The sequence below is a fragment of the Micropterus salmoides genome, unplaced genomic scaffold (genome assembly GCF_014851395.1).
Source record: "Micropterus salmoides isolate LMB-PRFRI ecotype aquatic unplaced genomic scaffold, ASM1485139v1 Ms_hic_scaffold_19, whole genome shotgun sequence".
NCBI classification, from domain to species: Eukaryota; Metazoa; Chordata; class Actinopteri; order Centrarchiformes; family Centrarchidae; genus Micropterus; species Micropterus salmoides.
In genome coordinates, this window is record NW_024041039.1 from 6093364 (window position 1) to 6119053 (window position 25690).

Consider the following 25690-nt stretch of genomic DNA (forward strand, 5'->3'; position numbering starts at 1 on the left):
AAGGATAAATTGAAATGACTTAGCAGTAATTAATGAGACTGGAAATGGCTGCAATATCTGTCAATCACAGAGAAAAAGACATCCAAAAATAAGCAAATCTGACTTCATAAAAACAACAGATACCAAACAAAATGTCTATATTTGTAGTAAAATTCAGAAGAAAGTTCAAGTTTGTAAGTGTTTCTGTTAACTATCTTACATTCATTTGGTATGCATACAACAAGAGTCTACTGTTTGAGCAAGAAGTTTCAACACAAAAAAACTGATTTCATTTCAAAATGATAACTTTACATGGGCTTTACAAATGCTGCTGTGACTGAGGTCTTAATCTGTCAGTGATGATGCTGTGATTGCAGGAGGAGCGTCCGTCAGGAGTTCACCAGCAGTAAAAGCGCTCGTCTCCAGACACAAGACCCTGAGAAACAGCCTCAACAAACCAAGACTATACTTTCAGGGATCATTTCTTTAGTTGTTGGCTTGAGGAATGTGTTTCTAAAGAGTTTGGTCTCGCTCTCCACGATGAAGAGTTAAGATGTTTCCTTCAGAGCAGGAAGCTGGTGGGAAGACTTTGGTTCTTCTCCACTGCTGAAGATTGTTCAGTGTTTCTGAATGAGACTCTGATGGAGGGAACATGTTCTGAGTGGACAATTCATCCTGTTATGTGATTTATTCTTACATATGAGCTTGATTTGACAAGAAACGCATCAAATTGCAGAGTCAGGGTGTCTTAAAGTTATAGAAGGCCAAGGCTCTTACTTATTTTAATGTTGGTATGTTGGCAGTGCACTATTGTTCCACTTTGCATATGACATTTTAAGGAAATAACACAAAATGTGCAAGGCGAGTATGATTTCTGACTTTCTGCATATTTATTTTCTTTTTTGGTTTGAGTCGCTGCAGGCTTTTACACCACCACAGCATTCGTTTGGACACTTTTTGCAGCTGTAAGTAGCTTCTTTATAAACATTGTGCACTGCACTGTGGGACAGTAGCGTCCATCAACATCAGACTCAGAAATCAAGAGATTGCCCTCATCTTCCAGTCTGAACTGCTACCTACTGAAAACATGGTTAGAACAGGCATGAAATGACATCCTTAACCTTGGAACAAGTAGTCTACCATAGCTTTAACAGCCCTTTCTGGAGCTTTTAACTGTGTCATATGGTCTTCATCAGTGAGGTGGATGGTTTGGCACGAGACCTCAATCAAACTGCTTTTTCTCAAGCAGAGGATTCAGATCCATGACCAGCTTTCAAGCCAACACTGAGGAGGAGTCAGTACCAGAAGAAGTACAAAAGCTGTGGCCTGTACTACGAAGTGATGTAACTGGCTTATCCAGAGAACTTCAGGAGTAACTTGTGACGTTGGGTGCCACTTCCCGATTAACCCGTACTACGAAAGGTGGAGGACTAATTCACAGCAAAGTCTCTAAAGTCCCAATGTGGTTGATAATATGGTGACTGTGGGCTAAAATCAGGAGTATTTCGTCACTGCTAAATCCGACTGCGGAGCTCAAGTCCATAAACAGGATACTGGCGTAGGTTCCTGGGGAGTCCAGGCGCTGGAGGATGTAGTGAAGGGCCATGTTTACTGCAGGGGTCCAGGAGTGGGTCTGTGATGGATTTCAGGTGGGACAACACAAGGCACTCAAAGGACTTCATAACCACACACGTCAGGGCGATGGGTCTGTAGTCGTTTAGTCCCGTGGTCCTTGGTTTTTTGGGGACAGGGATGATGGTGGAGACTTTGAAGCAGGCTGGCACATGGCATGTCTCCAGTGGGGTGTTAAAAATGTCTGTGATCACCGGAGACAGCTGATTGGCGCAGTGCTTCAGGGTGGATGTGGAGACAGAATCCGGTCCAGCTGCTTTGCGAGGTTTCTGCCTCCTGAACAGTCTGTTGACATCCCTCTCTAGGATGGTAAGAGAGGGGGAGGAGGCGGGAGATGAGATGGTGGACTGTGGCCGATCAGTGGTGTGACGGGGGATGGTGTCAGGTCTGTCCCATTGTCTTTCAAAGCGACAGCAAAACTGGTTCAACTCGTTGGCAAGGCGTGAGTCGTTCATGGATTGGGGGGATTTCGGTTTGTAGCTGGTGATCTGTCTGAAGCCTCTCCAGACAGAAGCAGAGTCATTATTTGAGAACTGGTGTTGTAGTCTCTCTGCGTACAGCTGTTTAGCATCTCGCTCCGCCTTGCTAAACCTGTACTTTGACTCCTTAAACCCGGCCCGGTCGCCACTCCTAAACGCCTCCTCCTTTTCCAACCTGAGCTGTCTGAGTTTAGCTGTGAACCAGGGTTTGTCATTGTTGTAACTCACCCTGGTCCATGTTGGAATGCAGCTGTCTTCACAGAAGCTGATGTAGGACGTCACAGCCTCTGTATACTCATCCAGACTGTTGGTAGCGGTCCTGCTGTCAACATGAGCAGCAGTCTATCAGACAGAAGAGTTGCAAACACCTGTGCGGGTGTGCAGAACCTGGAAAGACCCTGGAAACCTACCACACAGGTGTTTTCACTTAATGTGGCAGGCAACATCAGGATTAGACCTCCTCTCAGGGCATGTGCAGACAGTTGCTGATGAACATCTCTTTTGTTCATTTGCTAGTTGCGTTGCATTTGTAAGCGCAGGAAAACCTAAACTTTTGTCATTCTTACTAGATGTTTATTTCTACCCATGCAGATGTCTAATCAGCTTTTTTCCTTGTTATTGAATCTCCTGTGAGAAGCTTTAAAAACAAGATCCTTCTCTTTAAACAAACCGCGGTGTCCACTCAGAACATGTTTCCTCCATCAGAGTCTCATTCAGAAACACTGAACAATCTTCAGCAGTGGAGAAGAACTAAAGTCTTCCCACCAACTTCCTGCTCTGAAGGAAACATCTTAACTCTTCATCGCGGGCAACGAGACCAAACTCTTTAGAAACACATTCCTCAAGTCAACAACTAAAGAAATGATCCCTGAAAGTACAGCCTTGGTTTGTTGGGGCTGTTTCTCAGGGTCTTATGTCTGGAGACGAGCACTTTTACTGCTGGTGAACTCCTGACAGACGCTCCTCCTACAATCACAGCATCATCACTGACTGATCTGTTGTGGCTGACTTTCTACTTTCTGTTTTACATTTTTAATTGTTCATCTTACTAATGTCTCTCTCTACCCAATTTGTGTCCATTCTAAAAGACAGACATTTCAGAAAGGTTGAACTTTCTGTAACTGAGACATATTTTCTGTCATCCTCCATGAAGCCAACAAAATGTGGCTGCAGCTCATCATCTTAAGGTTTCTGTTTGTTGTCATTCATGTTGCTGCATCCTGAGCTGACTGCACAGAAAATGAGTCAAATAATTTCAAAGATATTCTGAGATTGACTTAAACGCTCCTGGATAGATTTCTTCCCATTCTGCGACAGATCAGTGTGGTGTGCATGCAAAACAATTTGTTCGTTTACTCAGCGCTGTCTTTTCCAATAAAATAGAAAATGCTCTTTAAACATGTTTGTTTACCATTAAAAGGCTGGTGCAGTACATTTAAGGATAAATTGAAATGACTTAGCAGTAATTAATGAGACTGGAAATGGCTGCAATATCTGTCAATCACAGAGAAAAAGACATCCAAAAATAAGCAAATCTGACTTCATAAAAACAACAGATACCAAACAAAATGTCTATATTTGTAGTAAAATTCAGAAGAAAGTTCAAGTTTGTAAGTGTTTCTGTTAACTATCTTACATTCATTTGGTATGCATACAACAAGAGTCTACTGTTTGAGCAAGAAGTTTCAACACAAAAAACTGATTTCATTTCAAAATGATAACTTTACATGGGCTTTACAAATGCTGCTGTGACTGAGGTCTTAATCTGTCAGTGATGATGCTGTGATTGCAGGAGGAGCGTCCGTCAGGAGTTCACCAGCAGTAAAAGCGCTCGTCTCCAGACACAAGACCCTGAGAAACAGCCTCAACAAACCAAGACTATACTTTCAGGGATCATTTCTTTAGTTGTTGGCTTGAGGAATGTGTTTCTAAAGAGTTTGGTCTCGCTCTCCACGATGAAGAGTTAAGATGTTTCCTTCAGAGCAGGAAGCTGGTGGGAAGACTTTGGTTCTTCTCCACTGCTGAAGATTGTTCAGTGTTTCTGAATGAGACTCTGATGGAGGGAACATGTTCTGAGTGGACAATTCATCCTGTTATGTGATTTATTCTTACATATGAGCTTGATTTGACAAGAAACGCATCAAATTGCAGAGTCAGGGTGTCTTAAAGTTATAGAAGGCCAAGGCTCTTACTTATTTTAATGTTGGTATGTTGGCAGTGCACTATTGTTCCACTTTGCATATGACATTTTAAGGAAATAACACAAAATGTGCAAGGCGAGTATGATTTCTGACTTTCTGCATATTTATTTTCTTTTTTGGTTTGAGTCGCTGCAGGCTTTTACACCACCACAGCATTCGTTTGGACACTTTTTGCAGCTGTAAGTAGCTTCTTTATAAACATTGTGCACTGCACTGTGGGACAGTAGCGTCCATCAACATCAGACTCAGAAATCAAGAGATTGCCCTCATCTTCCAGTCTGAACTGCTACCTACTGAAAACATGGTTAGAACAGGCATGAAATGACATCCTTAACCTTGGAACAAGTAGTCTACCATAGCTTTAACAGCCCTTTCTGGAGCTTTTAACTGTGTCATATGGTCTTCATCAGTGAGGTGGATGGTTTGGCACGAGACCTCAATCAAACTGCTTTTTCTCAAGCAGAGGATTCAGATCCATGACCAGCTTTCAAGCCAACACTGAGGAGGAGTCAGTACCAGAAGAAGTACAAAAGCTGTGGCCTGTACTACGAAGTGATGTAACTGGCTTATCCAGAGAACTTCAGGAGTAACTTGTGACGTTGGGTGCCACTTCCCGATTAACCCGTACTACGAAAGGTGGAGGACTAATTCACAGCAAAGTCTCTAAAGTCCCAATGTGGTTGATAATATGGTGACTGTGGGCTAAAATCAGGAGTATTTCGTCACTGCTAAATCCGACTGCGGAGCTCAAGTCCATAAACAGGATACTGGCGTAGGTTCCTGGGGAGTCCAGGCGCTGGAGGATGTAGTGAAGGGCCATGTTTACTGCAGGGGGTCCAGGAGTGGGTCTGTGATGGATTTCAGGTGGGACAACACAAGGCACTCAAAGGACTTCATAACCACACACGTCAGGGCGATGGGTCTGTAGTCGTTTAGTCCCGTGGTCCTTGGTTTTTTGGGGACAGGGATGATGGTGGAGACTTTGAAGCAGGCTGGCACATGGCATGTCTCCAGTGGGGTGTTAAAAATGTCTGTGATCACCGGAGACAGCTGATTGGCGCAGTGCTTCAGGGTGGATGTGGAGACAGAATCCGGTCCAGCTGCTTTGCGAGGTTTCTGCCTCCTGAACAGTCTGTTGACATCCCTCTCTAGGATGGTAAGAGAGGGGGAGGAGGCGGGAGATGAGATGGTGGACTGTGGCCGATCAGTGGTGTGACGGGGGATGGTGTCAGGTCTGTCCCATTGTCTTTCAAAGCGACAGCAAAACTGGTTCAACTCGTTGGCAAGGCGTGAGTCGTTCATGGATTGGGGGGATTTCGGTTTGTAGCTGGTGATCTGTCTGAAGCCTCTCCAGACAGAAGCAGAGTCATTATTTGAGAACTGGTGTTGTAGTCTCTCTGCGTACAGCTGTTTAGCATCTCGCTCCGCCTTGCTAAACCTGTACTTTGACTCCTTAAACCCGGCCCGGTCGCCACTCCTAAACGCCTCCTCCTTTTCCAACCTGAGCTGTCTGAGTTTAGCTGTGAACCAGGGTTTGTCATTGTTGTAACTCACCCTGGTCCATGTTGGAATGCAGCTGTCTTCACAGAAGCTGATGTAGGACGTCACAGCCTCTGTATACTCATCCAGACTGTTGGTAGCGGTCCTGCTGTCAACATGAGCAGCAGTCTATCAGACAGAAGAGTTGCAAACACCTGTGCGGGTGTGCAGAACCTGGAAAGACCCTGGAAACCTACCACACAGGTGTTTTCACTTAATGTGGCAGGCAACATCAGGATTAGACCTCCTCTCAGGGCATGTGCAGACAGTTGCTGATGAACATCTCTTTTGTTCATTTGCTAGTTGCGTTGCATTTGTAAGCGCAGGAAAACCTAAACTTTTGTCATTCTTACTAGATGTTTATTTCTACCCATGCAGATGTCTAATCAGCTTTTTTCCTTGTTATTGAATCTCCTGTGAGAAGCTTTAAAAACAAGATCCTTCTCTTTAAACAAACCGCGGTGTCCACTCAGAACATGTTTCCTCCATCAGAGTCTCATTCAGAAACACTGAACAATCTTCAGCAGTGGAGAAGAACTAAAGTCTTCCCACCAACTTCCTGCTCTGAAGGAAACATCTTAACTCTTCATCGCGGGCAACGAGACCAAACTCTTTAGAAACACATTCCTCAAGTCAACAACTAAAGAAATGATCCCTGAAAGTACAGCCTTGGTTTGTTGGGGCTGTTTCTCAGGGTCTTATGTCTGGAGACGAGCACTTTTACTGCTGGTGAACTCCTGACAGACGCTCCTCCTACAATCACAGCATCATCACTGACTGATCTGTTGTGGCTGACTTTCTACTTTCTGTTTTACATTTTTAATTGTTCATCTTACTAATGTCTCTCTCTACCCAATTTGTGTCCATTCTAAAAGACAGACATTTCAGAAAGGTTGAACTTTCTGTAACTGAGACATATTTTCTGTCATCCTCCATGAAGCCAACAAAATGTGGCTGCAGCTCATCATCTTAAGGTTTCTGTTTGTTGTCATTCATGTTGCTGCATCCTGAGCTGACTGCACAGAAAATGAGTCAAATAATTTCAAAGATATTCTGAGATTGACTTAAACGCTCCTGGATAGATTTCTTCCCATTCTGCGACAGATCAGTGTGGTGTGCATGCAAAACAATTTGTTCGTTTACTCAGCGCTGTCTTTTCCAATAAAATAGAAAATGCTCTTTAAACATGTTTGTTTACCATTAAAAGGCTGGTGCAGTACATTTAAGGATAAATTGAAATGACTTAGCAGTAATTAATGAGACTGGAAATGGCTGCAATATCTGTCAATCACAGAGAAAAAGACATCCAAAAATAAGCAAATCTGACTTCATAAAAACAACAGATACCAAACAAAATGTCTATATTTGTAGTAAAATTCAGAAGAAAGTTCAAGTTTGTAAGTGTTTCTGTTAACTATCTTACATTCATTTGGTATGCATACAACAAGAGTCTACTGTTTGAGCAAGAAGTTTCAACACAAAAAACTGATTTCATTTCAAAATGATAACTTTACATGGGCTTTACAAATGCTGCTGTGACTGAGGTCTTAATCTGTCAGTGATGATGCTGTGATTGCAGGAGGAGCGTCCGTCAGGAGTTCACCAGCAGTAAAAGCGCTCGTCTCCAGACACAAGACCCTGAGAAACAGCCTCAACAAACCAAGACTATACTTTCAGGGATCATTTCTTTAGTTGTTGGCTTGAGGAATGTGTTTCTAAAGAGTTTGGTCTCGCTCTCCACGATGAAGAGTTAAGATGTTTCCTTCAGAGCAGGAAGCTGGTGGGAAGACTTTGGTTCTTCTCCACTGCTGAAGATTGTTCAGTGTTTCTGAATGAGACTCTGATGGAGGGAACATGTTCTGAGTGGACAATTCATCCTGTTATGTGATTTATTCTTACATATGAGCTTGATTTGACAAGAAACGCATCAAATTGCAGAGTCAGGGTGTCTTAAAGTTATAGAAGGCCAAGGCTCTTACTTATTTTAATGTTGGTATGTTGGCAGTGCACTATTGTTCCACTTTGCATATGACATTTTAAGGAAATAACACAAAATGTGCAAGGCGAGTATGATTTCTGACTTTCTGCATATTTATTTTCTTTTTTGGTTTGAGTCGCTGCAGGCTTTTACACCACCACAGCATTCGTTTGGACACTTTTTGCAGCTGTGAGTAGCTTCTTTATAAACATTGTGCACTGCACTGTGGGACAGTAGCGTCCATCAACATCAGACTCAGAAATCAAGAGATTGCCCTCATCTTCCAGTCTGAACTGCTACCTACTGAAAACATGGTTAGAACAGGCATGAAATGACATCCTTAACCTTGGAACAAGTAGTCTACCATAGCTTTAACAGCCCTTTCTGGAGCTTTTAACTGTGTCATATGGTCTTCATCAGTGAGGTGGATGGTTTGGCACGAGACCTCAATCAAACTGCTTTTTCTCAAGCAGAGGATTCAGATCCATGACCAGCTTTCAAGCCAACACTGAGGAGGAGTCAGTACCAGAAGAAGTACAAAAGCTGTGGCCTGTACTACGAAGTGATGTAACTGGCTTATCCAGAGAACTTCAGGAGTAACTTGTGACGTTGGGTGCCACTTCCCGATTAACCCGTACTACGAAAGGTGGAGGACTAATTCACAGCAAAGTCTCTAAAGTCCCAATGTGGTTGATAATATGGTGACTGTGGGCTAAAATCAGGAGTATTTCGTCACTGCTAAATCCGACTGCGGAGCTCAAGTCCATAAACAGGATACTGGCGTAGGTTCCTGGGGAGTCCAGGCGCTGGAGGATGTAGTGAAGGGCCATGTTTACTGCAGGGGGTCCAGGAGTGGGTCTGTGATGGATTTCAGGTGGGACAACACAAGGCACTCAAAGGACTTCATAACCACACACGTCAGGGCGATGGGTCTGTAGTCGTTTAGTCCCGTGGTCCTTGGTTTTTTGGGGACAGGGATGATGGTGGAGACTTTGAAGCAGGCTGGCACATGGCATGTCTCCAGTGGGGTGTTAAAAATGTCTGTGATCACCGGAGACAGCTGATTGGCGCAGTGCTTCAGGGTGGATGTGGAGACAGAATCCGGTCCAGCTGCTTTGCGAGGTTTCTGCCTCCTGAACAGTCTGTTGACATCCCTCTCTAGGATGGTAAGAGAGGGGGAGGAGGCGGGAGATGAGATGGTGGACTGTGGCCGATCAGTGGTGTGACGGGGGATGGTGTCAGGTCTGTCCCATTGTCTTTCAAAGCGACAGCAAAACTGGTTCAACTCGTTGGCAAGGCGTGAGTCGTTCATGGATTGGGGGGATTTCGGTTTGTAGCTGGTGATCTGTCTGAAGCCTCTCCAGACAGAAGCAGAGTCATTATTTGAGAACTGGTGTTGTAGTCTCTCTGCGTACAGCTGTTTAGCATCTCGCTCCGCCTTGCTAAACCTGTACTTTGACTCCTTAAACCCGGCCCGGTCGCCACTCCTAAACGCCTCCTCCTTTTCCAACCTGAGCTGTCTGAGTTTAGCTGTGAACCAGGGTTTGTCATTGTTGTAACTCACCCTGGTCCATGTTGGAATGCAGCTGTCTTCACAGAAGCTGATGTAGGACGTCACAGCCTCTGTATACTCATCCAGACTGTTGGTAGCGGTCCTGCTGTCAACATGAGCAGCAGTCTATCAGACAGAAGAGTTGCAAACACCTGTGCGGGTGTGCAGAACCTGGAAAGACCCTGGAAACCTACCACACAGGTGTTTTCACTTAATGTGGCAGGCAACATCAGGATTAGACCTCCTCTCAGGGCATGTGCAGACAGTTGCTGATGAACATCTCTTTTGTTCATTTGCTAGTTGCGTTGCATTTGTAAGCGCAGGAAAACCTAAACTTTTGTCATTCTTACTAGATGTTTATTTCTACCCATGCAGATGTCTAATCAGCTTTTTTCCTTGTTATTGAATCTCCTGTGAGAAGCTTTAAAAACAAGATCCTTCTCTTTAAACAAACCGCGGTGTCCACTCAGAACATGTTTCCTCCATCAGAGTCTCATTCAGAAACACTGAACAATCTTCAGCAGTGGAGAAGAACTAAAGTCTTCCCACCAACTTCCTGCTCTGAAGGAAACATCTTAACTCTTCATCGCGGGCAACGAGACCAAACTCTTTAGAAACACATTCCTCAAGTCAACAACTAAAGAAATGATCCCTGAAAGTACAGCCTTGGTTTGTTGGGGCTGTTTCTCAGGGTCTTATGTCTGGAGACGAGCACTTTTACTGCTGGTGAACTCCTGACAGACGCTCCTCCTACAATCACAGCATCATCACTGACTGATCTGTTGTGGCTGACTTTCTACTTTCTGTTTTACATTTTTAATTGTTCATCTTACTAATGTCTCTCTCTACCCAATTTGTGTCCATTCTAAAAGACAGACATTTCAGAAAGGTTGAACTTTCTGTAACTGAGACATATTTTCTGTCATCCTCCATGAAGCCAACAAAATGTGGCTGCAGCTCATCATCTTAAGGTTTCTGTTTGTTGTCATTCATGTTGCTGCATCCTGAGCTGACTGCACAGAAAATGAGTCAAATAATTTCAAAGATATTCTGAGATTGACTTAAACGCTCCTGGATAGATTTCTTCCCATTCTGCGACAGATCAGTGTGGTGTGCATGCAAAACAATTTGTTCGTTTACTCAGCGCTGTCTTTTCCAATAAAATAGAAAATGCTCTTTAAACATGTTTGTTTACCATTAAAAGGCTGGTGCAGTACATTTAAGGATAAATTGAAATGACTTAGCAGTAATTAATGAGACTGGAAATGGCTGCAATATCTGTCAATCACAGAGAAAAAGACATCCAAAAATAAGCAAATCTGACTTCATAAAAACAACAGATACCAAACAAAATGTCTATATTTGTAGTAAAATTCAGAAGAAAGTTCAAGTTTGTAAGTGTTTCTGTTAACTATCTTACATTCATTTGGTATGCATACAACAAGAGTCTACTGTTTGAGCAAGAAGTTTCAACACAAAAAAACTGATTTCATTTCAAAATGATAACTTTACATGGGCTTTACAAATGCTGCTGTGACTGAGGTCTTAATCTGTCAGTGATGATGCTGTGATTGCAGGAGGAGCGTCCGTCAGGAGTTCACCAGCAGTAAAAGCGCTCGTCTCCAGACACAAGACCCTGAGAAACAGCCTCAACAAACCAAGACTATACTTTCAGGGATCATTTCTTTAGTTGTTGGCTTGAGGAATGTGTTTCTAAAGAGTTTGGTCTCGCTCTCCACGATGAAGAGTTAAGATGTTTCCTTCAGAGCAGGAAGCTGGTGGGAAGACTTTGGTTCTTCTCCACTGCTGAAGATTGTTCAGTGTTTCTGAATGAGACTCTGATGGAGGGAACATGTTCTGAGTGGACAATTCATCCTGTTATGTGATTTATTCTTACATATGAGCTTGATTTGACAAGAAACGCATCAAATTGCAGAGTCAGGGTGTCTTAAAGTTATAGAAGGCCAAGGCTCTTACTTATTTTAATGTTGGTATGTTGGCAGTGCACTATTGTTCCACTTTGCATATGACATTTTAAGGAAATAACACAAAATGTGCAAGGCGAGTATGATTTCTGACTTTCTGCATATTTATTTTCTTTTTTGGTTTGAGTCGCTGCAGGCTTTTACACCACCACAGCATTCGTTTGGACACTTTTTGCAGCTGTGAGTAGCTTCTTTATAAACATTGTGCACTGCACTGTGGGACAGTAGCGTCCATCAACATCAGACTCAGAAATCAAGAGATTGCCCTCATCTTCCAGTCTGAACTGCTACCTACTGAAAACATGGTTAGAACAGGCATGAAATGACATCCTTAACCTTGGAACAAGTAGTCTACCATAGCTTTAACAGCCCTTTCTGGAGCTTTTAACTGTGTCATATGGTCTTCATCAGTGAGGTGGATGGTTTGGCACGAGACCTCAATCAAACTGCTTTTTCTCAAGCAGAGGATTCAGATCCATGACCAGCTTTCAAGCCAACACTGAGGAGGAGTCAGTACCAGAAGAAGTACAAAAGCTGTGGCCTGTACTACGAAGTGATGTAACTGGCTTATCCAGAGAACTTCAGGAGTAACTTGTGACGTTGGGTGCCACTTCCCGATTAACCCGTACTACGAAAGGTGGAGGACTAATTCACAGCAAAGTCTCTAAAGTCCCAATGTGGTTGATAATATGGTGACTGTGGGCTAAAATCAGGAGTATTTCGTCACTGCTAAATCCGACTGCGGAGCTCAAGTCCATAAACAGGATACTGGCGTAGGTTCCTGGGGAGTCCAGGCGCTGGAGGATGTAGTGAAGGGCCATGTTTACTGCAGGGGCTCTGTAGGCCTGCAGGGGGTCCAGGAGTGGGTCTGTGATGGATTTCAGGTGGGACAACACAAGGCACTCAAAGGACTTCATAACCACACACGTCAGGGCGATGGGTCTGTAGTCGTTTAGTCCCGTGGTCCTTGGTTTTTTGGGGACAGGGATGATGGTGGAGACTTTGAAGCAGGCTGGCACATGGCATGTCTCCAGTGGGGTGTTAAAAATGTCTGTGATCACCGGAGACAGCTGATTGGCGCAGTGCTTCAGGGTGGATGTGGAGACAGAATCCGGTCCAGCTGCTTTGCGAGGTTTCTGCCTCCTGAACAGTCTGTTGACATCCCTCTCTAGGATGGTAAGAGAGGGGGAGGAGGCGGGAGATGAGATGGTGGACTGTGGCCGATCAGTGGTGTGACGGGGGATGGTGTCAGGTCTGTCCCATTGTCTTTCAAAGCGACAGCAAAACTGGTTCAACTCGTTGGCAAGGCGTGAGTCGTTCATGGATTGGGGGGATTTCGGTTTGTAGCTGGTGATCTGTCTGAAGCCTCTCCAGACAGAAGCAGAGTCATTATTTGAGAACTGGTGTTGTAGTCTCTCTGCGTACAGCTGTTTAGCATCTCGCTCCGCCTTGCTAAACCTGTACTTTGACTCCTTAAACCCGGCCCGGTCGCCACTCCTAAACGCCTCCTCCTTTTCCAACCTGAGCTGTCTGAGTTTAGCTGTGAACCAGGGTTTGTCATTGTTGTAACTCACCCTGGTCCATGTTGGAATGCAGCTGTCTTCACAGAAGCTGATGTAGGACGTCACAGCCTCTGTATACTCATCCAGACTGTTGGTAGCGGTCCTGCTGTCAACATGAGCAGCAGTCTATCAGACAGAAGAGTTGCAAACACCTGTGCGGGTGTGCAGAACCTGGAAAGACCCTGGAAACCTACCACACAGGTGTTTTCACTTAATGTGGCAGGCAACATCAGGATTAGACCTCCTCTCAGGGCATGTGCAGACAGTTGCTGATGAACATCTCTTTTGTTCATTTGCTAGTTGCGTTGCATTTGTAAGCGCAGGAAAACCTAAACTTTTGTCATTCTTACTAGATGTTTATTTCTACCCATGCAGATGTCTAATCAGCTTTTTTCCTTGTTATTGAATCTCCTGTGAGAAGCTTTAAAAACAAGATCCTTCTCTTTAAACAAACCGCGGTGTCCACTCAGAACATGTTTCCTCCATCAGAGTCTCATTCAGAAACACTGAACAATCTTCAGCAGTGGAGAAGAACTAAAGTCTTCCCACCAACTTCCTGCTCTGAAGGAAACATCTTAACTCTTCATCGCGGGCAACGAGACCAAACTCTTTAGAAACACATTCCTCAAGTCAACAACTAAAGAAATGATCCCTGAAAGTACAGCCTTGGTTTGTTGGGGCTGTTTCTCAGGGTCTTATGTCTGGAGACGAGCACTTTTACTGCTGGTGAACTCCTGACAGACGCTCCTCCTACAATCACAGCATCATCACTGACTGATCTGTTGTGGCTGACTTTCTACTTTCTGTTTTACATTTTTAATTGTTCATCTTACTAATGTCTCTCTCTACCCAATTTGTGTCCATTCTAAAAGACAGACATTTCAGAAAGGTTGAACTTTCTGTAACTGAGACATATTTTCTGTCATCCTCCATGAAGCCAACAAAATGTGGCTGCAGCTCATCATCTTAAGGTTTCTGTTTGTTGTCATTCATGTTGCTGCATCCTGAGCTGACTGCACAGAAAATGAGTCAAATAATTTCAAAGATATTCTGAGATTGACTTAAACGCTCCTGGATAGATTTCTTCCCATTCTGCGACAGATCAGTGTGGTGTGCATGCAAAACAATTTGTTCGTTTACTCAGCGCTGTCTTTTCCAATAAAATAGAAAATGCTCTTTAAACATGTTTGTTTACCATTAAAAGGCTGGTGCAGTACATTTAAGGATAAATTGAAATGACTTAGCAGTAATTAATGAGACTGGAAATGGCTGCAATATCTGTCAATCACAGAGAAAAAGACATCCAAAAATAAGCAAATCTGACTTCATAAAAACAACAGATACCAAACAAAATGTCTATATTTGTAGTAAAATTCAGAAGAAAGTTCAAGTTTGTAAGTGTTTCTGTTAACTATCTTACATTCATTTGGTATGCATACAACAAGAGTCTACTGTTTGAGCAAGAAGTTTCAACACAAAAAAACTGATTTCATTTCAAAATGATAACTTTACATGGGCTTTACAAATGCTGCTGTGACTGAGGTCTTAATCTGTCAGTGATGATGCTGTGATTGCAGGAGGAGCGTCCGTCAGGAGTTCACCAGCAGTAAAAGCGCTCGTCTCCAGACACAAGACCCTGAGAAACAGCCTCAACAAACCAAGACTATACTTTCAGGGATCATTTCTTTAGTTGTTGGCTTGAGGAATGTGTTTCTAAAGAGTTTGGTCTCGCTCTCCACGATGAAGAGTTAAGATGTTTCCTTCAGAGCAGGAAGCTGGTGGGAAGACTTTGGTTCTTCTCCACTGCTGAAGATTGTTCAGTGTTTCTGAATGAGACTCTGATGGAGGGAACATGTTCTGAGTGGACAATTCATCCTGTTATGTGATTTATTCTTACATATGAGCTTGATTTGACAAGAAACGCATCAAATTGCAGAGTCAGGGTGTCTTAAAGTTATAGAAGGCCAAGGCTCTTACTTATTTTAATGTTGGTATGTTGGCAGTGCACTATTGTTCCACTTTGCATATGACATTTTAAGGAAATAACACAAAACGTGCAAGGCGAGTATGATTTCTGACTTTCTGCATATTTATTTTCTTTTTTGGTTTGAGTCGCTGCAGGCTTTTACACCACAGCATTCGTTTGGACACTTTTTGCAGCTGTGAGTAGCTTCTTTATAAACATTGTGCACTGCACTGTGGGACAGTAGCGTCCATCAACATCAGACTCAGAAATCAAGAGATTGCCCTCATCTTCCAGTCTGAACTGCTACCTACTGAAAACATGGTTAGAACAGGCATGAAATGACATCCTTAACCTTGGAACAAGTAGTCTACCATAGCTTTAACAGCCCTTTCTGGAGCTTTTAACTGTGTCATATGGTCTTCATCAGTGAGGTGGATGGTTTGGCACGAGACCTCAATCAAACTGCTTTTTCTCAAGCAGAGGATTCAGATCCATGACCAGCTTTCAAGCCAACACTGAGGAGGAGTCAGTACCAGAAGAAGTACAAAAGCTGTGGCCTGTACTACGAAGTGATGTAACTGGCTTATCCAGAGAACTTCAGGAGTAACTTGTGACGTTGGGTGCCACTTCCCGATTAACCCGTACTACGAAAGGTGGAGGACTAATTCACAGCAAAGTCTCTAAAGTCCCAATGTGGTTGATAATATGGTGACTGTGGGCTAAAATCAGGAGTATTTCGTCACTGCTAAATCCGACTGCGGAGCTCAAGTCCATAAACAGGATACTGGCGTAGGTTCCTGGGGAGTCCAGGCGCTGGAGGATGTAGTGAAGGGCCATGTTTACTGCGTCGCCTACAGACCTGTTGGCTCTGTAGGCGAGCTGCAGGGGGTCCAGGAGTGGGTCTGTGATGGATTTCAGGTGGGACAACACAAGGCACTCAAAGGACTTCATAACCACACACGTCAGGGCGATGGGTCTGTAGTCGTTTAGTCCCGTGGTCCTTGGTTTTTTGGGGACAGGGATGATGGTGGAGACTTTGAAGCAGGCTGGCACATGGCATGTCTCCAGTGGGGTGTTAAAAATGTCTGTGATCACCGGAGACAGCTGATTGGCGCAGTGCTTCAGGGTGGATGTGGAGACAGAATCCGGTCCAGCTGCTTTGCGAGGTTTCTGCCTCCTGAACAGTCTGTTGACATCCCTCTCTAGGATGGTAAGAGAGGGGGAGGAGGCGGGAGATGAGATGGTGGACTGTGGCCGATCAGTGGTGTGACGGGGGATGGTGTCAGGTCTGTCCCATTGTCTTTCAAAGCGACAGCAAAACTGGTTCAACTCGTTGGCAAGGCGTGAGTCGTTCATGGATTGGGGGGATTTCGGTTTGTAGCTGGTGATCTGTCTGAAGCCTCTCCAGACAGAAGCAGAGTCATTATTTGAGAACTGGTGTTGTAGTCTCTCTGCGTACAGCTGTTTAGCATCTCGCTCCGCCTTGCTAAACCTGTACTTTGACTCCTTAAACCCGGCCCGGTCGCCACTCCTAAACGCCTCCTCCTTTTCCAACCTGAGCTGTCTGAGTTTAGCTGTGAACCAGGGTTTGTCATTGTTATAACTCACCCTGGTCCATGTTGGAATGCAGCTGTCTTCACAGAAGCTGATGTAGGACGTCACAGCCTCTGTATACTCATCCAGACTGTTGGTAGCAGTCCTGCTGTCAACATGAGCAGCAGTCTATCAGACAGAAGAGTTGCAAACACCTGTGCGGGTGTGCAGAACCTGGAAAGACCCTGGAAACCTACCACACAGGTGTTTTCACTTAATGTGGCAGGCAACATCAGGATTAGACCTCCTCTCAGGGCATGTGCAGACAGTTGCTGATGAACATCTCTTTTTTCATTTGCTAGTTGCGTTGCATTTGTAAGCGCAGGAAAACCTAAACTTTTGTCATTCTTACTAGATGTTTATTTCTACCCATGCAGATGTCTAATCAGCTTTTTTCCTTGTTATTGAATCTCCTGTGAGAAGCTTTAAAAACAAGATCCTTCTCTTTAAACAAACCGCGGTGTCCACTCAGAACATGTTTCCTCCATCAGAGTCTCATTCAGAAACACTGAACAATCTTCAGCAGTGGAGAAGAACTAAAGTCTTCCCACCAACTTCCTGCTCTGAAGGAAACATCTTAACTCTTCATCGCGGGCAACGAGACCAAACTCTTTAGAAACACATTCCTCAAGTCAACAACTAAAGAAATGATCCCTGAAAGTACAGCCTTGGTTTGTTGGGGCTGTTTCTCAGGGTCTTATGTCTGGAGACGAGCACTTTTACTGCTGGTGAACTCCTGACAGACGCTCCTCCTACAATCACAGCATCATCACTGACTGATCTGTTGTGGCTGACTTTCTACTTTCTGTTTTACATTTTTAATTGTTCATCTTACTAATGTCTCTCTCTACCCAATTTGTGTCCATTCTAAAAGACAGACATTTCAGAAAGGTTGAACTTTCTGTAACTGAGACATATTTTCTGTCATCCTCCATGAAGCCAACAAAATGTGGCTGCAGCTCATCATCTTAAGGTTTCTGTTTGTTGTCATTCATGTTGCTGCATCCTGAGCTGACTGCACAGAAAATGAGTCAAATAATTTCAAAGATATTCTGAGATTGACTTAAACGCTCCTGGATAGATTTCTTCCCATTCTGCGACAGATCAGTGTGGTGTGCATGCAAAACAATTTGTTCGTTTACTCAGCGCTGTCTTTTCCAATAAAATAGAAAATGCTCTTTAAACATGTTTGTTTACCATTAAAAGGCTGGTGCAGTACATTTAAGGATAAATTGAAATGACTTAGCAGTAATTAATGAGACTGGAAATGGCTGCAATATCTGTCAATCACAGAGAAAAAGACATCCAAAAATAAGCAAATCTGACTTCATAAAAACAACAGATACCAAACAAAATGTCTATATTTGTAGTAAAATTCAGAAGAAAGTTCAAGTTTGTAAGTGTTTCTGTTAACTATCTTACATTCATTTGGTATGCATACAACAAGAGTCTACTGTTTGAGCAAGAAGTTTCAACACAAAAAAACTGATTTCATTTCAAAATGATAACTTTACATGGGCTTTACAAATGCTGCTGTGACTGAGGTCTTAATCTGTCAGTGATGATGCTGTGATTGCAGGAGGAGCGTCCGTCAGGAGTTCACCAGCAGTAAAAGCGCTCGTCTCCAGACACAAGACCCTGAGAAACAGCCTCAACAAACCAAGACTATACTTTCAGGGATCATTTCTTTAGTTGTTGGCTTGAGGAATGTGTTTCTAAAGAGTTTGGTCTCGCTCTCCACGATGAAGAGTTAAGATGTTTCCTTCAGAGCAGGAAGCTGGTGGGAAGACTTTGGTTCTTCTCCACTGCTGAAGATTGTTCAGTGTTTCTGAATGAGACTCTGATGGAGGGAACATGTTCTGAGTGGACAATTCATCCTGTTATGTGATTTATTCTTACATATGAGCTTGATTTGACAAGAAACGCATCAAATTGCAGAGTCAGGGTGTCTTAAAGTTATAGAAGGCCAAGGCTCTTACTTATTTTAATGTTGGTATGTTGGCAGTGCACTATTGTTCCACTTTGCATATGACATTTTAAGGAAATAACACAAAACGTGCAAGGCGAGTATGATTTCTGACTTTCTGCATATTTATTTTCTTTTTTGGTTTGAGTCGCTGCAGGCTTTTACACCACAGCATTCGTTTGGACACTTTTTGCAGCTGTGAGTAGCTTCTTTATAAACATTGTGCACTGCACTGTGGGACAGTAGCGTCCATCAACATCAGACTCAGAAATCAAGAGATTGCCCTCATCTTCCAGTCTGAACTGCTACCTACTGAAAACATGGTTAGAACAGGCATGAAATGACATCCTTAACCTTGGAACAAGTAGTCTACCATAGCTTTAACAGCCCTTTCTGGAGCTTTTAACTGTGTCATATGGTCTTCATCAGTGAGGTGGATGGTTTGGCACGAGACCTCAATCAAACTGCTTTTTCTCAAGCAGAGGATTCAGATCCATGACCAGCTTTCAAGCCAACACTGAGGAGGAGTCAGTACCAGAAGAAGTACAAAAGCTGTGGCCTGTACTACGAAGTGATGTAACTGGCTTATCCAGAGAACTTCAGGAGTAACTTGTGACGTTGGGTGCCACTTCCCGATTAACCCGTACTACGAAAGGTGGAGGACTAATTCACAGCAAAGTCTCTAAAGTCCCAATGTGGTTGATAATATGGTGACTGTGGGCTAAAATCAGGAGTATTTCGTCACTGCTAAATCCGACTGCGGAGCTCAAGTCCATAAACAGGATACTGGCGTAGGTTCCTGGGGAGTCCAGGCGCTGGAGGATGTAGTGAAGGGCCATGTTTACTGCGTCGCCTACAGACCTGTTGGCTCTGTAGGCGAGCTGCAGGGGGTCCAGGAGTGGGTCTGTGATGGATTTCAGGTGGGACAACACAAGGCACTCAAAGGACTTCATAACCACACACGTCAGGGCGATGGGTCTGTAGTCGTTTAGTCCCGTGGTCCTTGGTTTTTTGGGGACAGGGATGATGGTGGAGACTTTGAAGCAGGCTGGCACATGGCATGTCTCCAGTGGGGTGTTAAAAATGTCTGTGATCACCGGAGACAGCTGATTGGCGCAGTGCTTCAGGGTGGATGTGGAGACAGAATCCGGTCCAGCTGCTTTGCGAGGTTTCTGCCTCCTGAACAGTCTGTTGACATCCCTCTCTAGGATGGTAAGAGAGGGGGAGGAGGCGGGAGATGAGATGGTGGACTGTGGCCGATCAGTGGTGTGACGGGGGATGGTGTCAGGTCTGTCCCATTGTCTTTCAAAGCGACAGCAAAACTGGTTCAACTCGTTGGCAAGGCGTGAGTCGTTCATGGATTGGGGGGATTTCGGTTTGTAGCTGGTGATCTGTCTGAAGCCTCTCCAGACAGAAGCAGAGTCATTATTTGAGAACTGGTGTTGTAGTCTCTCTGCGTACAGCTGTTTAGCATCTCGCTCCGCCTTGCTAAACCTGTACTTTGACTCTTTAAACCCGGCCCGGTCGCCACTCCTAAACGCCTCCTCCTTTTCCAACCTGAGCTGTCTGAGTTTAGCTGTGAACCAGGGTTTGTCATTGTTGTAACTCACCCTGGTCCATGTTGGAATGCAGCTGTCTTCACAGAAGCTGATGTAGGACGTCACAGCCTCTGTATACTCATCCAGACTGTTGGTAGCAGTCCTGCTGTCAACATGAGCAGCAGTCTATCAGACAGAAGAGTTGCAAACACCTGTGCGGGTGTGCAGAACCTGGAAAGACCCTGGAAACCTACCACACAGGTGTTTTCACTTAATGTGGCAGGCAACATCAGGATTAGACCTCCTCTCAGGGCATGTGCAGACAGTTGCTGATGAACATCTCTTTTATTCATTTGCTAGTTGCGTTGCATTTATAAGCGCAGGAAAACCCAAACTTTTGTCATTCTTACTAGATGTTTATTTCTACCCATGCAGATGTCTAATCAGCTTTTTTCCTTGTTATTGAATCTCCTGTGAGAAGCTTTAAAAACAAGATCCTTCTCTTTAAACAAACCGCGGTGTCCACTCAGAACATGTTTCCTCCATCAGAGTCTCATTCAGAAACACTGAACAATCTTCAGCAGTGGAGAAGAACTAAAGTCTTCCCACCAACTTCCTGCTCTGAAGGAAACATCTTAACTCTTCATCGCGGGCAACGAGACCAAACTCTTTAGAAACACATTCCTCAAGTCAACAACTAAAGAAATGATCCCTGAAAGTATAGCCTTGATTTGTTGGGGCTGTTTCTCAGGGTCTTATGTCTGGAGACGAGCACTTTTACTGCTGGTGAACTCCTGACAGACGCACATCAGAACACATCAGAAGTAGTAAATAGTTTTGTCTCAAACATTACAAACTAATGTTCCAACTTTTCAACATGTGTGACAGTTTTGGCACGATTACCCATCATGTTAAAGTAGATTAAAGATATTTGTTGCAATTTTATCTTTGATGGTATTCAACAGGGGTAGCCTGGTTAAGATATAAACTATTGGTTCATGTCTGTATCTTTCCCCTGACGCTGGCCAATGAAGCTTTTCAGTCAGTCCTTTCAGGATTTATATATTGCAAACTTACATTTTTCTGTTATTATTGGCAGCAGCAGCAAAATATAAATAAAAATCTGAAACCCTGCATTTTTAGTTTTTAAGTGTTTATCCCTAAAAAAAAGGAGCAGTCAGAGTCTGAAGCAGTGAGACATTCAAGCTGCACTCACAAATCCCATCATGACATTAAATAAAAACCTCTGAAATTCTTCTTCTTTACATAAATAATATGATCTCCATTGTATTTCAATTCTGACTTCTTCATTTTGTGCATTTTGGGTCGCCTACTGTAAATAAGAACTGATACTGATACTGGTTTTTTTGTGCTTGATTATTCTAATCATATCAGATGCTTTTAATTCCAAAAAGGGGCACAACCCAAAGTTCCTCCCAGAAAGAGAAGAAGAGGGTGACAGTATATGCGTACTGCCTGAAGAGACCAGCTTATGAGCGAGGTTTAAAAAAAAAAGAAGCAAATTCCTTCCAACAAGATTTGCAAATCTCCAACAATACACACGCAACACACTAACAACTAGTGAAAAAGAAAGTGACCCACTGTACGAGGAATCACGGATGGAATCCAGATCCTGGCACCCAATCCATTTTCCAGGATGGTTTGGCCTCAGGGAGAAAATGTTTGATCCCCTGAGCCAGAGCTTTGATTTTAACTGTGGTTAAATCTACTTTGTGCAAATTCCATCTGAGCTCTCCACATCTCATGAGTGGATTCCAGCATATTGTGACTAGAAAGAAATTCAGTTCATCCACATTCCCCAATCCTTTGTTGAAATCCTATTTATTGGAATTTTATTTGTTGAAATAATTTATGATTATATCTCATTGGTTCATCGTTTTAAATGTTTAGTTGTAAAATTTCAATCTAATCAGCATAAAATGCTAGGGAGGAATGTAACGACAAATAAAGACATATTGATGTATTGACCACTTTTAATGATTCATGTAACCCCTGGACTCAGAGGGTGATGTGGTGTTGAGTAAGGGGAAGAAGGAAACAAGACATCTCTTCACACTCTATTGTCCAGACCTTAGTGACGAGTTAACTGTGATTAGACAATCCTAAGATAAATAACACGCTTGTTCAGACATCCAAGATGTCTCTCCAAGTTGAGAATGAACCTGTAGAAAGACAAGCATTGGCTTTGAGGTGTTTATTTCAACAGAATTCCCGTCACTTTTGATGTGTTTGATGACCCTGGAAAAACCTTGGAATAATCTGCACCATTAATCTGGTTTAGGTAATTCATCTTTTTTTTTCAAACCTCAGCAGGATCTACATGAAGATCCACTTCACTACTGACAACCTCTGTGAATGAGATTATGAGTTTATTTTTATTTAATTTAGTCTTTTTCAAAACGTATGCCAATAATTACATTATATTAAATTATACTGTTATAATGTATAACAATAGATTTATTTATTTATTTATTTGTTTAATGAATGTATGAATGCAGCTGCATTGTATGAATTTACTATACAGATAAAGTGTATTTATATTATTTTATTATAAATTATATAAGATGGATGAATGAGTAGATTTTGAAGAGTGGGATAATATATCTCTCTCATAAAGGAAGGAATCTCTGTGTGTTTGTTTGTGTTTTGATTATGTCAAGAACTGTGTTGGGTTTGTTGTAATTTGGACACGCAACAATTAATACTAGTTAGTGTTAGTGTTTGTTTCATATGCAGATGGAATGGAAGGAGATTCATGAGTATGATTTGTTTCTGTATGTTTTATTTAAAAAAAGATTAAATAGGTTTGACATTTCTATATATATTTATATAAAACCCCTTTGAGCTCCCTTCACACATTTGAAAGTATTTCATGCTCAAAGAACAATTCACACAATTGTCAGTTTTCATGAGAACTTCGGTACCTAAAACAGGCGTCACAGGTCAGCTATAGTTGAACACCCTGATTTTAACCATCCTGAGGTTCTAAACTCAACACATCTCTTTGTTTTTAACAATCATACATAAACAATTTACAAACACAGAAAAAACATCCCAATTAAATGAGTCCATAAAATGCGCAGAGACAATCACATCAAGCTAGGTTTTGCAGCATTTCCTGAAATCAGATATTTGAGAGAAAGACAATAGAAACACATATTTTACACAAAAACCCCCTCAAATTTAAGTCAGACGCCGGTTTCTGGGGGCTAACGCATGATCACTTCCCCTTCTGCTAGGTTCAGTTCCTTGTTCATCAGCATGACACATTCATGGCTGAGGCACGCAAAGAGCTTCAGGTTCTGGCAGTTTTTATTAGGTCATTTAACTCCAACTGAGATCCAACCAATAATATAATCCCACTGCAACTTGGTGTTGATAAATGAGAAATCCTCCTCACATCAAACTCACTGACACTGAATCCTGCCTTTTATTTTTTTTTTACATCTGCTGAGAGCTTCACATTCTTCCAAAGTTTCATAATCTTTTTTTCCCTCCCCAAACGCTGAATTTAACCCAGATTGGTTGGTGAATTGCTTTTCTTCCCAAGAAAACTGAAATATCTCACAATGCTGGAAGCAGTTTAATATTTGTCACACACTACATGCGTCACATTTAATATGCTATGTAAGTGATAACACATGCAGAGTTTCTACATTTGCCAGAGACACTAATGAACATGCTGAACAAATTTTTGTTGTTAGAAGGAAATAAATAAGTTCACACAGACACATGATTAATTGTAATTTGTGTAAAACAGAGGAAATGTTGTTAGTTTCTTTTTGAATTATTTATATTTATTTATATTAATTATAAATAAGATAAGATGGTATTTTTATGTGTAGGTATGTGTGTCTGTTTCCTGCGTTTGAGAGCAAGGACCTTCATTTGTGCCAAACCACCTTAGAAAAACTGCAATTGTTAAACTTATTCTGTCAGAAAACTCTACCTCTCCAGCTTTTATTTGCCCTCCACTGAGCGACTCATCCACCGTGTCACACTAGTTGTTGGGGAGCAGGAAGCTGAAGCAGAGAGAGCCAGATTGGACAGACAGTCTGTGTTGACGGTGACCTGCATGTCACCAAATAAAACTCGGCTCTTGTCCCCTGCGTTGCCGCCCAGCTTCTTCTTCAGCTCCGTGAGTCGCTGCAGGATCAGCTGGTGTTCGCGGCCACTCCGCAGGCCTCTGAAATACAGAATGGCTTCTAGGTGTTTTTTGCTGCAGGTAAAGAAGAAGGAAACACAAATATATTAAGTAAATTTATGCTTATGTGTTATATTTATTGAATTAAGAGAAAATGTGACAGATTTGTTTGCCAGTTATTGAGGAGTTTACTTTAACTAATTGCAGGAGGAGCGTCTGTCAGGAGTTCACCAGCAGTAAAAGTGCTCGTCTCCAGACACAAGACCCTGAGAAACATCCACAACAAACCAGACTATACTTTCAGGGATCATTTCTTTAGTTGTTGACTTGAGGAATGTGTTTCTAAAGAGTTTGGTCTTGCTCTCCACGATGAAGAGTTAAGATGTTTCCTTCAGAGCAGGAAGTTGGTGGGAAGACTTTAGTTCTTCTCCACTGCTGAAGATTGTTCAGAGTTTCTGAAGAAGGAAACATGTTCTGAGTGGATGCTGTTTTGGGTTAAGAGTGAGACAATGTTTTTAAGATTTCTGACAGGTATTTTAATGTTTACTACTACAGAGACACCTGCTCAGGTAGAAATTAACCTTAAGTCTTTCAAGTCCACTTACTGAGACTTAGGTTTTACTGTTCTAACAAATGCACCACAGCTAGCAGAAATGCTAATCAGTCACAGTCTGCACATGACCTAAGAGGAGGTCTAATTCTGATGTTGCCTGACACATTAAATGAAAACACCTGTGGTGAAGCGCCATGAGTGTGAAGGGTCCTTACAGATGCTGCACACCAAGCAGGTGTTTGCAATTATTCTGTCTGATTAGATCTGCTCAGGTTGAAGCTGGATAGAGCATCCTCGGACTTCACACTTCGGAAGTCACTAAACTCAAAGAACATCTCGGGTTACGTATGTAACCCTTGTTCCCCGAGAAGGGAACAAGGGTTTTGTAATAGTCTGAACGATCAAGTTGCTGATCGTGTATTTAGAAGCAGGGAGCCCAGCCTCAGGGGACCCGAAACACACCAGCAACTGGTCTACTTTCCTCCACCGGGAGGACCTCAGAGTGTAAATACTCAGCGCTCTGACCGGGCAGAGAAGATGAAGTCTCCCATCCTCCGCCGTCACATGAGGTGTGGGATGAAACTGGAACGAGTCACGGGTCTCATCCTCCGGGCTCCACGGAGGAAGCGCACGACCAGTGGAAGCATCCCCAGAGGCCCATCCCTCAGAGGAGCGTGGAACGCTGCCATGGCAGCCACATACACCTTGAGTATGGATGGAGAAAGGCCAGCAGAGAAACGGTCCTGGAGGAACTCCAGTACCATAGTCACCAGGCAGGTAACTGGGTCCAGCGGCCGTTCTCTACACCAGGTGGCAAACACATTCCATTTCAGGCCGTAAGTCCTTCTTGTGCACGGGGCTCTGGAGCTGAGCAGTGTCTCGACTGTTCCTGCCGTCAGGCCCGCCTCAAGGAACTGGGCCCCCTCAGGGGCCAGACCCACAGTCTCCACAGGGCGGGGCAAGGGTGAAAGACCTGGCCCTCCGCCTGAGACAGCAGGTCCC

At 43.2% G+C, this 25690-nt stretch overlaps 1 protein-coding gene, 12 non-coding genes and 1 pseudogene across 13 annotated transcripts in view; 7 read left to right on the forward strand and 7 right to left on the reverse strand.

Moving 5' to 3' along the window:
• Positions 1–438: 438 nt before the first annotated feature.
• On the forward strand, positions 439–645 carry LOC119911088. Its single transcript, XR_005445786.1, has one exon. It is a non-coding gene; the product is annotated as a small nucleolar RNA U3 (small nucleolar RNA).
• Positions 646–2767: 2122 nt separating this feature from the next.
• LOC119911098 lies at positions 2768–2974 on the reverse strand. Its single transcript, XR_005445795.1, has one exon. It is a non-coding gene; the product is annotated as a small nucleolar RNA U3 (small nucleolar RNA).
• Positions 2975–3964: 990 nt separating this feature from the next.
• LOC119911089 lies at positions 3965–4171 on the forward strand. The gene has a single exon (XR_005445787.1). It is a non-coding gene; the product is annotated as a small nucleolar RNA U3 (small nucleolar RNA).
• Positions 4172–6294: 2123 nt separating this feature from the next.
• On the reverse strand, positions 6295–6501 carry LOC119911099. Its single transcript, XR_005445796.1, has one exon. It is a non-coding gene; the product is annotated as a small nucleolar RNA U3 (small nucleolar RNA).
• Positions 6502–7491: 990 nt separating this feature from the next.
• Positions 7492–7698, forward strand: LOC119911090. The gene has a single exon (XR_005445788.1). It is a non-coding gene; the product is annotated as a small nucleolar RNA U3 (small nucleolar RNA).
• Positions 7699–9821: 2123 nt separating this feature from the next.
• On the reverse strand, positions 9822–10028 carry LOC119911100. Its single transcript, XR_005445797.1, has one exon. It is a non-coding gene; the product is annotated as a small nucleolar RNA U3 (small nucleolar RNA).
• Positions 10029–11019: 991 nt separating this feature from the next.
• On the forward strand, positions 11020–11226 carry LOC119911091. The gene has a single exon (XR_005445789.1). It is a non-coding gene; the product is annotated as a small nucleolar RNA U3 (small nucleolar RNA).
• Positions 11227–13368: 2142 nt separating this feature from the next.
• Positions 13369–13575, reverse strand: LOC119911101. Its single transcript, XR_005445798.1, has one exon. It is a non-coding gene; the product is annotated as a small nucleolar RNA U3 (small nucleolar RNA).
• Positions 13576–14566: 991 nt separating this feature from the next.
• LOC119911092 lies at positions 14567–14773 on the forward strand. Its single transcript, XR_005445790.1, has one exon. It is a non-coding gene; the product is annotated as a small nucleolar RNA U3 (small nucleolar RNA).
• A 2156-nt stretch (positions 14774–16929) lies between these two features.
• LOC119911102 lies at positions 16930–17136 on the reverse strand. Its single transcript, XR_005445799.1, has one exon. It is a non-coding gene; the product is annotated as a small nucleolar RNA U3 (small nucleolar RNA).
• Positions 17137–18127: 991 nt separating this feature from the next.
• On the forward strand, positions 18128–18334 carry LOC119911094. Its single transcript, XR_005445791.1, has one exon. It is a non-coding gene; the product is annotated as a small nucleolar RNA U3 (small nucleolar RNA).
• A 2157-nt stretch (positions 18335–20491) lies between these two features.
• Positions 20492–20698, reverse strand: LOC119911095. The gene has a single exon (XR_005445792.1). It is a non-coding gene; the product is annotated as a small nucleolar RNA U3 (small nucleolar RNA).
• A 2053-nt stretch (positions 20699–22751) lies between these two features.
• LOC119910077 (exocyst complex component 3-like protein 4) overlaps positions 22752–25690 on the reverse strand; it is a 31719-nt gene continuing 28780 nt past the window's right edge. Inside the window, 1 exon segment of the mRNA XM_038728458.1 lies at positions 22752–24210. Coding sequence (XP_038584386.1) covers positions 23952–24210 — 259 coding nt within the window. The 3' untranslated portion in view covers positions 22752–23951.
• LOC119911104 lies at positions 24424–24618 on the forward strand (annotated as a pseudogene).